The 13,651-nt window shown below is 53.4% G+C and overlaps 1 protein-coding gene across 9 annotated transcripts; it reads left to right on the forward strand.

The window, feature by feature from the left end:
* Nucleotides 1-1,975: 1,975 nt before the first annotated feature.
* Nucleotides 1,976-13,573, forward strand: MFSD2A (MFSD2 lysolipid transporter A, lysophospholipid). 9 transcript variants are annotated; one of them, XR_005022906.2, is made up of 15 exons: nucleotides 2,019-2,370; nucleotides 3,735-3,866; nucleotides 4,984-5,108; nucleotides 8,815-8,938; nucleotides 9,071-9,149; nucleotides 9,506-9,663; nucleotides 10,122-10,212; nucleotides 10,330-10,451; nucleotides 10,670-10,753; nucleotides 11,191-11,274; nucleotides 11,370-11,482; nucleotides 11,889-12,032; nucleotides 12,123-12,299; nucleotides 12,646-12,809; nucleotides 13,104-13,573. XR_005022906.2 is itself a non-coding variant. In XM_036876530.2 (14 exons), exons 1-14 carry the CDS (start codon nucleotides 2,278-2,280, stop codon nucleotides 13,165-13,167), a joined length of 1,587 nt encoding a protein of 528 aa, XP_036732425.1. In that variant the 5' UTR covers nucleotides 2,017-2,277; the 3' UTR covers nucleotides 13,168-13,573. The 9 variants fall into 9 exon arrangements, 8 of the variants coding, with proteins under 8 accessions (XP_036732430.1, XP_036732429.1, XP_036732425.1 ...); XM_036876530.2 differs by lacking the exon at nucleotides 12,646-12,809 and having other exon boundaries at nucleotides 2,017-2,370; nucleotides 3,738-3,866; XM_036876531.2 differs by lacking the exon at nucleotides 12,646-12,809 and having other exon boundaries at nucleotides 2,017-2,364.
* The last annotated feature ends 78 nt before the right edge of the window (nucleotides 13,574-13,651 follow it).

Below are 13,651 nucleotides of genomic sequence, written 5' to 3' on the forward strand. Positions count from 1 at the left end.
AGTGGGCAATAGAACGAGCATTCAAAACCATTTCATCAGGCTGCAATATGTAAGATGACATTGTCCTTCTGTGAAATTCAAGACATTAACACAAAGTAGAGGATGGGGCAGAGACCTGACTTGACCCTAGCTCCAGAGAAAAGGATCTGAATGATTTAGTTGACCACAACCCGATGGGAACTAATCATGGGAGAGAAAGGCTCGGAAGCTCAGCAGTCTTAGACTGCACTAACACTGTGCCGAGTCCAGACCAGGGGGAATAATAGGCCTATTGTGCTGGCGTGATCAGGCCATATCTGGAATCTCACATAGCTCCACCGACAGAATGGAATCAGGCTGGGAGGGGGACCAGCCCAGCCTCTGCTCCCAGGCTCTTTCGCCAAGCACTTCCTGTGTATTTTCTTGTTTCATACAAAAAAACACCCCTATCAGGTAGTCATTATTAATATTCATACTTGACGCACAGGGAGATTAACTGAATTGCCCATGATCAACCACAGCTAGTAAACGGAGATGCCTGGGGCTTTTCCGAATGCATTCCTCTTGACGGAGACTGAGCATGCCTCACTGAACACACATTAATTAAGTTCCTACTGTGAGTCAGGCCCCAAGCTAGTGGTGGGGATACAGCAGTAAAAAAGATGTGGTTCCTACCTTCCCGGAGCTCATGAGCTGGTGGGGACCTAAATCACTTGTGATAGCAGTGATGCTATAGGAGTGAAGATTTTAGGGCTGGAAGGGACTGTACAGTTCACCTCAGCTAACTCAAACCCGGAGAGAAGAGTCAGAATAGCGTCACACAGCTCATGGCAGAGCCCTGGGGGCCTGTCCATGCCCTTTTCACAGTATTTAACTGCCTTGTTTTGGCTCTCTTCTTCTTAGCAGTGGCCAAGAGGTGTGTGCCAACTTGGGATCTGGTAGGGCACACGAGGAAACTTGGTGTGGTCATCCTGGCCCCATTTCTCCTTCCTGCAATCAGAGCTCTTCAGAAGGAAAAAAGGAGCTTGCAGCTGAGCAACCCACAGGAACAGGGATGATTGGCCTTTGGAAATCCCAGCAGAGGCTCCACTAAGCAGGGTGAATTGCGTCCCCCCCCCCCCCAGCCTCGTGAGTGTCTGGGAAGCCTGGGGTGACCCTGCCATAAGGGACCCAGAGGTGGTAGGACTGTTTTCTGGCATGTGCGTCTGGCCTCTGTTCTAGATTAATGTCTGCCTATCTTCTTTCCAGAACCAGATTACTCAGTACTCAGTTTTTCAAACCTTTCTTTGATTGTTTCAACCAGACTGTCATTACAGCTTGTATCTCCCAGGGCTTCTTGTGGGGGAGACACATAAACTCCACCAGGCTTCTGGAAATTTTTGTTGAGAGGGACAGAGTAGGGCTGTGAAGGGGGAAGGTTGTGGAAAGGGACAAAGCCTTCCAGGCCTGGCTCTGCCGCATAACTGTTTCACTCCTCCCTTCCCTCAGCTGTAAAATGGGGATCCTGAGAGTACCACTCCCTCACGGAGGCTGCGAGCTGAAAGAGATCACGTAAGGCATGGAGGAAGCTCTCCATAAAAGGCTGCTGTTACTGTCACAGTGCAGTAGTGGCGGTGGTCCTATCTCCTCTCCACAGCTTGCGAGCTCCTTGCCCGCAAGAGCAGCTACTGCTCTGCCTCATCTTCCTCCCCCATTGCTGAGTGTCAGCAAGAGGGAACGGTAGTCTTGGGGGATGAGAGAGGGTCATCAGTACGGAAGGTGCCAGCGCTACAACCTCCAGATTTAAAGCAGACGGAGACTCAATCTGACTCCAGATTTTAAAGGGGGCAGGGGGCTTCAGGGCCCCTACCTGTCCTAGGTCTGGGGTCAGAAGTCACCGGGTGTACGCCCGACTCAGGGAGAACTCACTCTGGGGAACCCCGGGCAGCCCTGGGCCGCAATTTCCACGTGCGTGTCAGGTGGGTCTCCAGCCTTCTCCCAGGGCTGCGCAGAGCGAGCGCACCCAGACGCCGCTGCGGGCGCACTGCGAGCGTGACTGTGGCAGAGAGCCGCGGGGCGGGGCGGGCTGGCGGGCAGGCGAAGGGATTGGCTGGAGCCCAGAGGGCCGGATCGAACCTTTAAGAGGCGCGAGGGGGCGTGCAGGGGAGTGTGCGCCCAGTCCGCCCGCCTGCGGGTACTGCTGGTACGCTGGGACCGTGGCGGCGGCGGAGGCTACGGCGAGAACCCGGACCGAGCGGAGGCCCACGGAACAGAGGAACATCCCGGCGTTCCGGTCCCAGGCGGGGTGGCCCGCGAGTCATGGCCAAAGGAGAGGGCGCCGAGAGCGGCTCCGCGGCGGGGCTGCTGCCCACCGGCATCCTCCAAGCCGGTGAACGTCCGTCCCAGGTGAAGGTGAGGCCCGGCACCCCGGGTGAAGGGCAACGGGTGCGGGCAGGCTGAAATGGGGGTGGGGGGACAGGCCTGGTTCTGGGACATCTTGGGCTAGCCAAGGACAGGCCGGACCCAGAGACAGGAGCGGGCCCGGATGCCCTGGGGGCAGGGAGCGGAGAACATTTGTAGGATCCGGGCGTCCTCTTTCGCCCACCCCAGCTCCTCATCTCTGTGGAGCCGCCCAGCCGGCAGCTTCACTTGGTGCCCGGCTCTGCCTAGCCGGTTTCAGTTCTGTGAGGAGCGGCTTAGGTTTGCTGCCCTAGAAGCAAGAGACTCCAGATATCTAGGAAACAGTTTCCGAAGTCTCAGCCCCTGCTCCCCACCCCCACATGTCTACTCTACTGTGAGTGCCGCTCAAGTTCATTCATAAGAACAAGGGCTCTGGTCTTAAAACAGCCGCAAGCGTTTGTGTGATTGGGTGTTGAGGCGAGCCCGGTGCTTTGAGGTCTTGACCTTCGGCTCCATCCCCAGCTCTCTGGACCTGATGAAATAAGGCGTCCCCAGGGAGGGGTACCAGGAAATAGATATCTGCCTGGGAGATGACTGCCTTTTCCTTTAAATTTTTTAAACTGATCTTGGTAAGAGCAATTGCACTAGGACCAGCTAAAAGTAATTTCTACTTTCCCTGGGCAACCTCTACATCGCTAGTGTTCCAACCAGAGAGGGCCCAGCCTTGCACCTAGAGGTTTTTTCTTCCCGTCCAAGGTCTAGGAACTGGAGAAGAGGGACAGGAAGAGGGAGGGTAGGATTGCTCCTGGGTTTGCCTGCAGCTCTGGCTGCCTACAGGGGCTAGGGACACTCTGGGACAGATGGAGAGAACAGCTGTGACTGCAGCCAGCTTGGCTGGACCCCTACAGCTCACTAGAGCCCTCACCCAGTAGGCAGGTGGGTCCTGGCCTCTGAATCAGGGTGGAAGCTGGGGCTGGGCTTAGGCAAATCTTGGCACAAAGAAGGTTTTCAGGTTGTGACTGTTGGTGCTGGGTGGAGACAGGTCCTCTGCTAGAGCACGTTCCTGCTCCAACTTGGATAGGAGCATGGCTTGAAGCCTTGGGGATTTTTTTAGGGATGGTGGTCTGGTAAGTTTCCCCAGAAGCTGGGCCAGAAGGTGGTGGAATGGCTTAGGGATGACTTCCTCAGTATGGTTTCCCCTTTTCCAGGTTCCTAAGAACAGAGAATACCTTTCTTTTCTCCCTGGGTGGGGACCCGGCAAAGCAGACTTGTTCCTCCTGGCAGAGTTGACTGGAGGCATGGCCTCCTGCCTCTGGAACCTTCAAGAACAGAGTCCAGGATTTGGGGTCTCTTTTCATCCTTTCCTCTTCTTCCAGAAGGAACCAAAGAAGAAACAACAGCTGTCCATTTGCAACAAGCTTTGCTATGCAGTTGGTGGGGCCCCTTACCAGGTGACTGGCTGTGCCCTGGGGTTCTTCCTGCAGATCTACTTGTTGGATGTGGCTCAGGTGAGTGGGCCAAGCCTGCCAGGACCTGTCCAGCATCCTGAGGTGGGAAAGACGAGGTACTCCCAGGCAGGTTCATTGAGTTTCCCCCATCTGTGAAATGGAACTGGGAATATCTACTTTGCTTCTACTCAGAGTCACAGTGGATGAGAAATAAGGCGGCTTTGGAGAGTATCCAGAAGGGGAGTCTGTCCACCCCAGGAATCTTAACTGGCAAGGTCAGGCAACTCCTCCTTGCTGGGCAAGAGCAACAGAGCCTGGAGGGGTAGGCAGTGGTGTGAGGGAAAATGGGGCCCATGTTGATACTGTTCTTAGAAGAGATGGCACACCAAGTCCCTGGCTGGACAACAGTCAGCTGGCTCAGCTCAGGTTGGTAGATGTTGCCAGCCTTGTGGATGAGGTGCATCCTACCTTCACCTGATGATCAGGGACATGTCAGTGGGCAGAGGGGCCCTCAAGGGCTGGGCTGAGTTAGAGTGCCCCAGTACACAGGGTCTTTGACTAGAAGAGGTACTTGGGGTGAAGCAGGGCTCCTCTGTGCATTGAGAAACTTGGCTAGCAGCCTGGCATCCTGGGAATTTGCCTTGTCTGGATGGAACAGTGGGAGGCTGAAGAGCCATGGCTCTCTGGGTCATGTACTACACTGGCTTTTTTTTGTCTGTAGCATCTGACTTTGCAAGTAAGACATCTTAGTTGTAACCATTTCTAGGTGAGGAACATCAAGCCCCAGAAAGGACAAATGACTTCATTCAAGCAGCTATTTTTTTAGCAACTCCCACGGGCTGGACCCTGAGTGGGCTGCAAATATGAGGAACCTGCAGTCCAAATGTGAAACTGTTGTCTTGAATGTCAGGGTTGGGAAAGTCAGATTGGGGAAACTAATGTGAGAGAGGCCACCGGCTTCTGGGAAGGTTCCTAAGGAGGCACTCAGTGGTACTGCTATCAGAGAACTGTGCAGTATTACCAAGGCAAGTGAAGATGCTTAAGGCCTGGGTGGGAGCAGCAGCAGGTCCCAAGGGTCTGGCCAAGGCAGGGAGGGAGCCCCTGTTTTTGTCCACCAGTGAGGTTTGAGGTAGGTAGAAGGATAAGGGGGTTGCCTTTTGCCTGTTCCCCATTCCAGGTGGACCCTTTCTCTGCCTCCATCATCCTTTTTGTGGGCCGAGCTTGGGATGCCTTCACAGACCCCCTGGTGGGCTTCTGCATTAGCAAATCCTCCTGGACCCGCCTGGGCTGCCTCATGCCCTGGTGAGTAGAAGAGGCTGCAAGGTGGCAGAAGACGGAACTTCTGGCATGTCTACTGACTGTTGCTCCTTCCATCTGGCTTGTCACAGGCCAGGGGGTGAGGAGGAGGAATGACTCAAAAATGTCGAAACCCCAGCTGAGGCCTCCGCTGCCCCAGGTGTAGGCACTTGGGTGCCCTTGTAGTTTACTCTCAGGCTTGCCAGATTGTCAGACTCAGCAGGTTTCCCTAGCCCAGACCTCATTGCTTCCCAAGGTCCATTACCTTCAATGAAGCTGGAATTCTAACTGTTCCCACTTCTCACTTCTCATACTAGCAGGGCTAATACTGCATAGTGGTTGAAAGGTTATACCCTGGAACCAGCCTGCCTCAGTTTGAACACCAGCTTCACCACTGTAGCTGTGCAACCTTGGGCAAGTCACTTAACATCTCTGAGCTTCAAGCATCTTCATAGGCAAAATGGAAATAAGTATGCCTATCTCACAGGGTTGTAGTAGGGATTAAATGTTTTTAAAATATGTAACGTACTTAGAATAGTGACTGTACACATATTAAGTAATATATAATTTGGTACCCCTTCAGAGTGGCTCCTGGCGGGAGGTAATACCGTGAATGGGATAGCAGACCTATATCCTCTGGCCCCTTGTACGATTTGAACTACCTTTTCCCTTGTTACAAAGCCTACACTATTCCATCAGGCTATGGGGCAAGGTGGGGGGAGGTGGTGTCATAGATCAGACAGCAAAGGGAGACACAGGACAGGCTGACAGGCCGGAGCTCTGGTTCCCTCCAGGACATCCTGCTTGGCGTGGGGAGGGAGGGTAGACATACCCCTTTCATCTCCAGCCCATACTGGCTCAAGTGGGCGCCTTCCTGCCCCAGGGGTGCCCATACCTGGTCTCCGGCCTTCAAAGCTCTTCCCTGGCTCTTCCTATGGCTCTAACCCCCCTCCAGAGCTTCCTTTCCCACAAGACCCCCTCCCACCACAGCTCCTGGCTAAGGCCCAGGCTGGGGCCTTTGATCCAGGCCTCTGGGGGTGGGAGGGGGTCTCATGCAACAGGCTCATGATGACAGCCTGCTTTACCTGGGCAGGCTGCTCAGGCCTCCCAGCAAGCCAGCTGGTGAGGCCCAGCCCTGTACCCGCCTCCCTGGCAGCCAGTGGAAGGCGGGGCTCCGCTGCCACATCTCCTCATGAGGCACAGCCAATGGGAGGCAGCTACTTTGGCCAGCCCAACCCAACGGCAGCGCTGGGTTTCTCCCAGTCACATTCGGTTCCTCAGCGAGGCTGCTCAGCTGCCTATGAGAGGAGGATTGAGTGTTTGACGAAGGCTGATGGAGGAGCCCTTGTTCTCTGAGGAGACACGTGGATTTGGCAAGGGTGGAGGAGGGCAGGGAAGGAGAGCAGAGAAGGCCCTCCCTCTGGGCGGCAGGATCTGAGGGCCTCTCGCAGGGCAGGTGTGGCAGCGGGCTTGGTGAAGTTGCTGAGAACCCTTCAGGCTGGTTTCTGTTTTAGCACTGTGTCTGTAGTTGTCCTCACTTGTCTGGGTGGTGATTCCTAGTGATACTGCTCAAGTGGTGCCCCAGCCCTGTGTCAGAGTGTGCCCTGGGTTACTCGTGGGCTGAGGGGCCCTGTGTAGTATATGTGACCTCATGGACTAGGCTCTTTCTCAGGCCTGGGACCTGGCACCCCTTCTTTCAATGTAGGAAGAGGTTGGGCCTTTCGAGGATCATGAGCCCCGTGACCCACTCTTCCTCCTGGGCCTCAGGCTAGCTCTTGCCCTCAGCCAGCATTTAAATCCCTTCTTCAGACCAGGAAGACTTTGACAGACACTTTCCCTGGAGTTCCCAAGGCTATCCGATGAGAGGCAGGATGTCTGCAAAGACTCGGGGAGGCCAAGATGGAACAGGGGTGGACCTGAGGTCTGGTTCCTAGCCCAGTGCTGTCTGCAATTCCTAGCTGTGGGCCTGTTATAAACTCTCCAGCTGAGATTTCTTGCTGTGATAATCAGAGCAAACCCTGTTTCAAGTACTGTTCTACATTTTAATATCATCTTATTTATGTCTCAAAACTACTTCAACCCTATGAAATAGAGCCAAAGTCCATATGATGGCCTGTAAGGCCCTACACGGCCTGGTATGCCCTTTCCAAACTCATCTCCTAGGCCCATCTGCTATGCTCACTACTTCAGCCCTACTGGCCTCCTTGCTGATCCTCAGACCCACCTGAGGACCTTTGTACCGACTATTCCCCTTGCCCAGCAAGCTCTTGCCTCAGATCTCTGCAAGGCCAACCCCCTCTTCACACTCAAGTCTTGACACAGATGTCACCTTCTCAATGAGGGTTACCCTGTCCCCTCAGTTGTGAATCGCACCCCCTTACTCCTTTAGCCTGCTTTATTCCTTTTCTTCATAGCACTTAATCACCTTCTAACATCTGATATAACTTATTGTGTGAAAATATGTATAACAAAATTCACCATTTTAACCATGTTTAGGTTTACAGTTCAGTGGTATTAAGCATATTCAAGCTGTTGTGCAACCATCACCACCATCCATCTCCACACCTTTTTCATCTTTGCAAACTGAAACCTAGCACCCAATAAAAAATAATTGCCCATCTTCCCTGCCCCCGGCCCCTGGCAATCACCACTGTACTTTCTGTCTCTGATTTTGACTATTCTATGTATCTCATATAAGTGGGGTCATACAATATTGTCCTTTTGTGTTTAGCTTACTTAGCACAGTATCTTCAGGGTTCATCTGCACTGTAGCATATGTCAGGCTAAATAATATACCTTTTTAATTATGTATATTTTTAATTTGCCAACTAGAATGTAAGTTCCACAAGGGCAATGATTTTTGTCTGTTTTGTTCACTGATAAATCCTAAGTAATCAGAATGGTGCTCAGACATAGTGGGCACTTGAATATTTCTTGCATAAATATTGAATGTAAAGTAGATGCTATTACTATTTTCATTTTACAGATTGGAAAATAAGCCTCAGAGAAGTTAAATAATTTGCCCAAGACCAAGTTGTTTATAGTTGTTGGTAGAACTGGAATTGGATCCCTGAAGTTTGGCTCCAAAGGCCTTTATTTTAACCACTGCTCTCTGCTGCTTTTCTATACTGATGCCATGAAGTTAGTCCATCTTGAGGTCTAACCACTTGTGACATGTGGGACTCACAAGTGGGGAGGCAGGCATTTGCCCCCTTTATACTTATTCCACTAGGCCCAGTCCTCCACCATGGGCTCTCTAGAAGGAAAACCTTTGCCCACGGTTGGCTTCCCCGACCCCTGTGTGTATGTATCGGGGTGTGTGTGTGTGTATGTGTGAACATGTGTGAGAACACTGGTGTTGAGGTTGCACCTCCCTGCTTCCCTGCCCCACAGTCTGAGGTCTTGGCCGCCATTCTCAGTCCCCTAGCCCACAGGAGGCCCCTGTCTCTAGAGCCTACTCCCCTGGGAAGATGGAGGCAAGACTCATGTCTAACCTCATGTTCCACACTCAGGATTTTAGTCCAGGAGCCCAATTCCAGTCTACCCTTCCGGGCTTGGCTATCAGCCTCTTCCCAGAGACCCTGGGATGGGTGGATTTGGGAGGAGGAATTTCCTTCTCAGCGGGCACCCTGTGGGGCTACAAAGTAGTCCAGCCAAGCTCAGATCCTGGGGTTTTGGCATCCAGCCCCCCTCAGACCCTCCCCTTCCTCAGGATCATCTTCTCCACGCCTCTGGCCGTCATAGCCTACTTCCTCATCTGGTTTGTGCCTGACTTCCCACAGGGCCAGGCCCTGTGGTACCTGCTGTTCTATTGCCTTTTTGAGACACTGGTCACGGTGAGTGCGGGCACGTCCCCTGGGTATCTGGGATGGGGGTGAGGGCAGTCCCTGGGGCCTCCAGGGCTGGTGCCCAAAGCCACATCTGTCTGTCCATCGTCTGACTGGCCGAGGGCCTCTCTTCCATGCCAGTGTTTCCACGTTCCCTACTCAGCTCTCACCATGTTCATCAGCACAGAGCAGAGTGAGCGGGATTCTGCCACTGCATATCGTAAGTCTCTCCCCAGCTCACTGATCCCACCCACCAGGGACCCTGGGTCAACTTCTCCCTGACCCTCCTGCCACATCTTCCCTTGCTGAGAGTGGGTGTGAGATTATCTTAAAAATAACTCAATCCCCTTATTGCTCTGCTAGGAACAGAAAGGTACAGGGACTAGCCAGAGGTCACACAGAACCAGGCCATGAGTTTAGGCCCAAGTGCCATTTGCCCAACCACTTTATAGCCACCCTACCTGGACCTGCTACCATCACCTGGGGCTAGAACTGGGCTTCTATCTATCTGACCTTCCTCCGTGGGGGCCCATAAGCCATGAGGCCCCTCCAGAGGACCTCCTTTTCATTGCTCAGGGATGACTGTGGAAGTGTTGGGCACAGTGCTGGGCACAGCGATCCAGGGGCAAATTGTGGGACAAGCCGATACACCTTGTCTCCAGGACCCCAACGGTTCTGCAGTGGCCTTGGAAGTTGCCAATCACACACATGGCACCACCTCACTTAGAGAAACGGTAAGGCCTCTAGCAGACAGAGATCTGGGGACATGAGGAGCAATAGGGTGGTTTGCAATCATTCTCAAAATAGTAATAATAGCTAGTGTTTATTAAACGTTGGGCATTTGATATATAAACTGTTAATATGCCCTCCTTGCAGATAAGGAAACTGAAGCATAGAGAGAATAATGATTTGTCCATGATCATAGAGCTAGTGAGTTGCAGAAACTAGGTTTGGGGGGAAATGAACTGTGGGCTCTCAGACTCCACAGCCTGACTTCCTAACATTTTGTTCCTCTGAACTTTACCCAGTCTTAGGAAGCAGCAACAGGCCTAAGATGATCCCCATTTCACAGAGAGAGACAGTATGAGGCCCCAGAGAAGAAGGGACTTGTCCAATGTCATCGAGTGGAGCTTCTGGGGTTTGGGATGAGATCAGACTGACTGTCTCTATGTTGCCTTTACTCCCTTTATAGCAAAATGCATACCTGCTGGCAGCAGGGGTCATTGCCTCCATCTATGTCATCTGTGCTGTCATCCTAACCCTGGGCGTGCGGGAGCAGAGAGGTGAGGGGCCCTTGGGAGGGATGCAGGCACCAGCTCGGGACGGCTTTGCCCCTCTGCCCAGGTCTCAGGCTTAGGAGGGCCCTCTGACTCTTCCTCACTGTCCCCTCTGACCCCCAGAACCCTATGAGACTCAGCAGGCTGAGCCAATGCCCTTCTTTCGGGGCCTCCGGCTGGTCATGAGCCATGGCCCATACATCAAGCTTATTGCAGGCTTCCTCTTCACCTCCCTGGCTTTCATGGTGAGTGGGGGCCTGATATGCTTGCTGGAAGGTGGGGTGGAGGTGTATGGAGGTGAGGTAGACCCAGGACTCAGGATGTGATGAATCCTAAGGGATGGATGGGATGTGGTGGGGGTGACTGGAGGCCCCTGGGGCATGTGGGATGTCCTGGGGAGGTTCAGCCCAAATATCACCTCTTTCCATGCATTTTCTTCTCCCTACTCTGTCCTGTCCCCCAGCTGGTGGAGGGAAACTTCGCCTTGTTTTGCACCTATACCTTGGGCTTCCGAAATGAATTCCAGAACCTGCTTCTGGCCATCATGGTATGTGTGGGGCCCAGAGGGTGGGTAGGGAACCTGGGCTGAAGTGGCATAGGTTGTGAGAGGGCTCTTTGGATAGTCTGAGGACATTTCTCAGACTGGCCCAAGGTCATGAAGGAATTAGAAGACTTCTCAGAATGTTTGGTTGGACCTGACCTACAATTGCTTAGTTAGCACCATGAAAGTCTGAGTCTGGGGTTAGCTATTCAAGTAGAAAGCATAGCAAAAGCAAAGGTGTGGAGGCCTGGAGAAGGCAGGAGATGAGACTGGACTAGCTCTCAGAGAAAGTGCCTGCCAGTTTCCTCACTGCCCAGATGATGCCGTCCGGCTGCTCTCAGGCCAGGCTGGGAATCCCTTCGGGGTCCTGGGAAGGGCAAGAGGAGTTCCATGACTCTAGCCCACTTCCCTCACCCACTCTGTCCCTCTTTGTCCACCCACAGCTCTCGGCCACATTCACCATTCCCATCTGGCAGTGGTTCCTAACCCGGTTTGGCAAGAAGACGGCTGTATACTTTGGGATCTCAGTGAGTGGGGCTGAGGGGTGAGGCCTGGGCAGAGTTGAGGGTTGCTGGTGGGACCTCTCAGTGGGCTCATCTTCCTGCACCCACCCCCTCCCCAGTCTGCAGTGCCATTTCTCATCTTGGTGGCTGTCAAGAAGAGTAACCTGATCATCACATATGTGGTAGCTGTGGCGGCTGGCATCAGTGTGGCTGCTGCCTTCTTACTACCCTGGTAAGTATGATAGGCCCACCTGGGTATGGTCCCCAGCCCCACCCCTCAGTTCAGAAGCTCCTCGGGGAGAATTCTGTGGGGGCTTCTCCTCCTGTAGGCTATTCTGTGGGTCAAGGTTGGGCATGGTGCAGGTCTTCCCTGCACATTTGTTCAGGTTGGGAACTGGCCAAGAACACCTAAGCAGTGTGGGAAATGGGGGCTTAAATCTGGTCTGCACTCTATTTGCCAAGCTGGAGGAATGGGCCTTATTCATAAGAAGTTGCCATCTCTCTGAGCTATGTGCTCGTGGGGCTGCACACTCTCAGATGGCCACCTCTTCTCACTGACACAGAAGCACCATTTGGGCAGGGGGAGGGCCGGGGTTGCTAGGTGGGAGCATCCTCAGAGCTGCCACCACTTGCTACAGGTCCATGCTGCCCGACGTCATTGATGACTTCCATTTGAAGCAGCCCCGCTCTCGTGGAACTGAGCCCATCTTTTTCTCCTTTTATGTCTTCTTCACCAAGTTCGCCTCTGGAGTCTCACTGGGCATCTCCACCCTCAGTCTTGAGTGAGTGGGGTGGGGGCCTGGGGCAGTGCTGGGCAGGGCCAGACCCCAGGTGCCCCATCCTCATCACTGCCCTGCCACTGGGTCCCACAGCTTTGCCGGGTACCAGACCCGTGGCTGCTCCCAGCCGGCACGTGTTAAGTTCACCCTGAAGATGCTGGTGACCATGGTTCCCATAGTCCTCATCCTGCTAGGCCTGCTGCTCTTCAAGCTGTACCCGATTGATGAGGAGAAGCGGCGGCAGAACAAGAAAGCCCTACAGGCTCTGAGGTGAGATCGGGGCCGGGATGGTGAGGAGGAGGAGGGCATCTCCCTGTCTAAGCCCTCAGTGTGTGCCTCCTGTGGCCAAGTCCACACTCACCTCCTGTACTTCTCTTACTCTGCCCCTTCCCACTGCTGATTCCTAACAGTGGCAGCTGACACTTCTCCAACACTTGGGTGCATGCTAGGCACTGTGCTGAGTGGCTTTACACTTTATTCATTCAGCAAATACTCACTGGAAACCTATTACAGGCCAAGCAGTGCTCTAGAGAATGAAAGAAAAGCCCTGCCCTCAGGAGCCTACGTTTTAGGGAGTGTGCATTCATGATCTCCTATTGTCCTTCAACAACCCTAGGTGTCAGATATTCCTATGAGTCCCACTCTGCAGATGAAGAAACTGAGGCCTAACCAGCAAGAGTGACTGGCCCAGCTGATCAGGGTTAGAGCTGGGGTGGAGCCCTGGCGTTCTCACTCCAGAGCCTGCATTCTTCGCTGCTCTTGTGGCATGCAGGAGCTCAGGTGTGGCCTGAACTCTGGCTTTCGGGAGACTAGAAGGCAGGGTGGGGTGAGTCATGCCAGCCCATCAGTCAGCCTAGGCCAGAGCATAATCCTGGGGCTTGTGGGCAGCAAAAATAGTGAACAGGCCAACCACCAGTTTCTGGGCAGAGAGTGGGGGTGAGTAAAGTGTGGTTTAGAGTTAGTTGCCTAACACCAGGCTAAGACTGCAGAGCCCAGATCCCCGTGAGGAATGAGGCAGGTGGGGACAAGAGAGGGGTAAGGATGCTTCTTCTAACCTGTCTCTGGCTCTTGCAGGGAAGAGGCCAGCAGCTCGGGCTGCTCTGACACAGACTCTACAGAGCTGGCCAGCATCCTCTAGGGCCTGCTGTGGGCCTTGCTCAAAGCCACCATGCACGGGACCTGGGTCATCAGGCCACACAAGAAATCCGGGCATGCTTGCCTGCTCACTGAATAGCTGGTCTCCAGGTACCAGGAAGAGAGCCAAAGACTCAGAGTAAGCAGCCCAGGACACCTCCTGTGCCCACTGTGGGGCAGGCCGTTCATACAGCTGCCTGCCTCCCTTGCCTGCTGTGGGGCTGAGCCCTGGGGCTGCTACTGTGAATATGCCAAGGACTGATTGAGCCTAGCTCGGAACACTAATGTAGAAACATTTTATACAGAGACTAATTAATAACTTAATGACCATGTACATAGCAATGTGTGTGGGTGTGTGTATGTCTGTGAGCTATTCATGTTATTAATTTTCATAAAAGCTGGAAAATGGGGCTGCCTGGTTCGATCTCAGTGAACTGCCTCAGCCACTCAGTGAACCCTTCTGTGCTAAGGCGCAGTGAGGGATCACT

Source organism: Manis pentadactyla, chromosome 4 (assembly GCF_030020395.1).
Source record: "Manis pentadactyla isolate mManPen7 chromosome 4, mManPen7.hap1, whole genome shotgun sequence".
Classification (NCBI taxonomy): Eukaryota; Metazoa; Chordata; class Mammalia; order Pholidota; family Manidae; genus Manis; species Manis pentadactyla.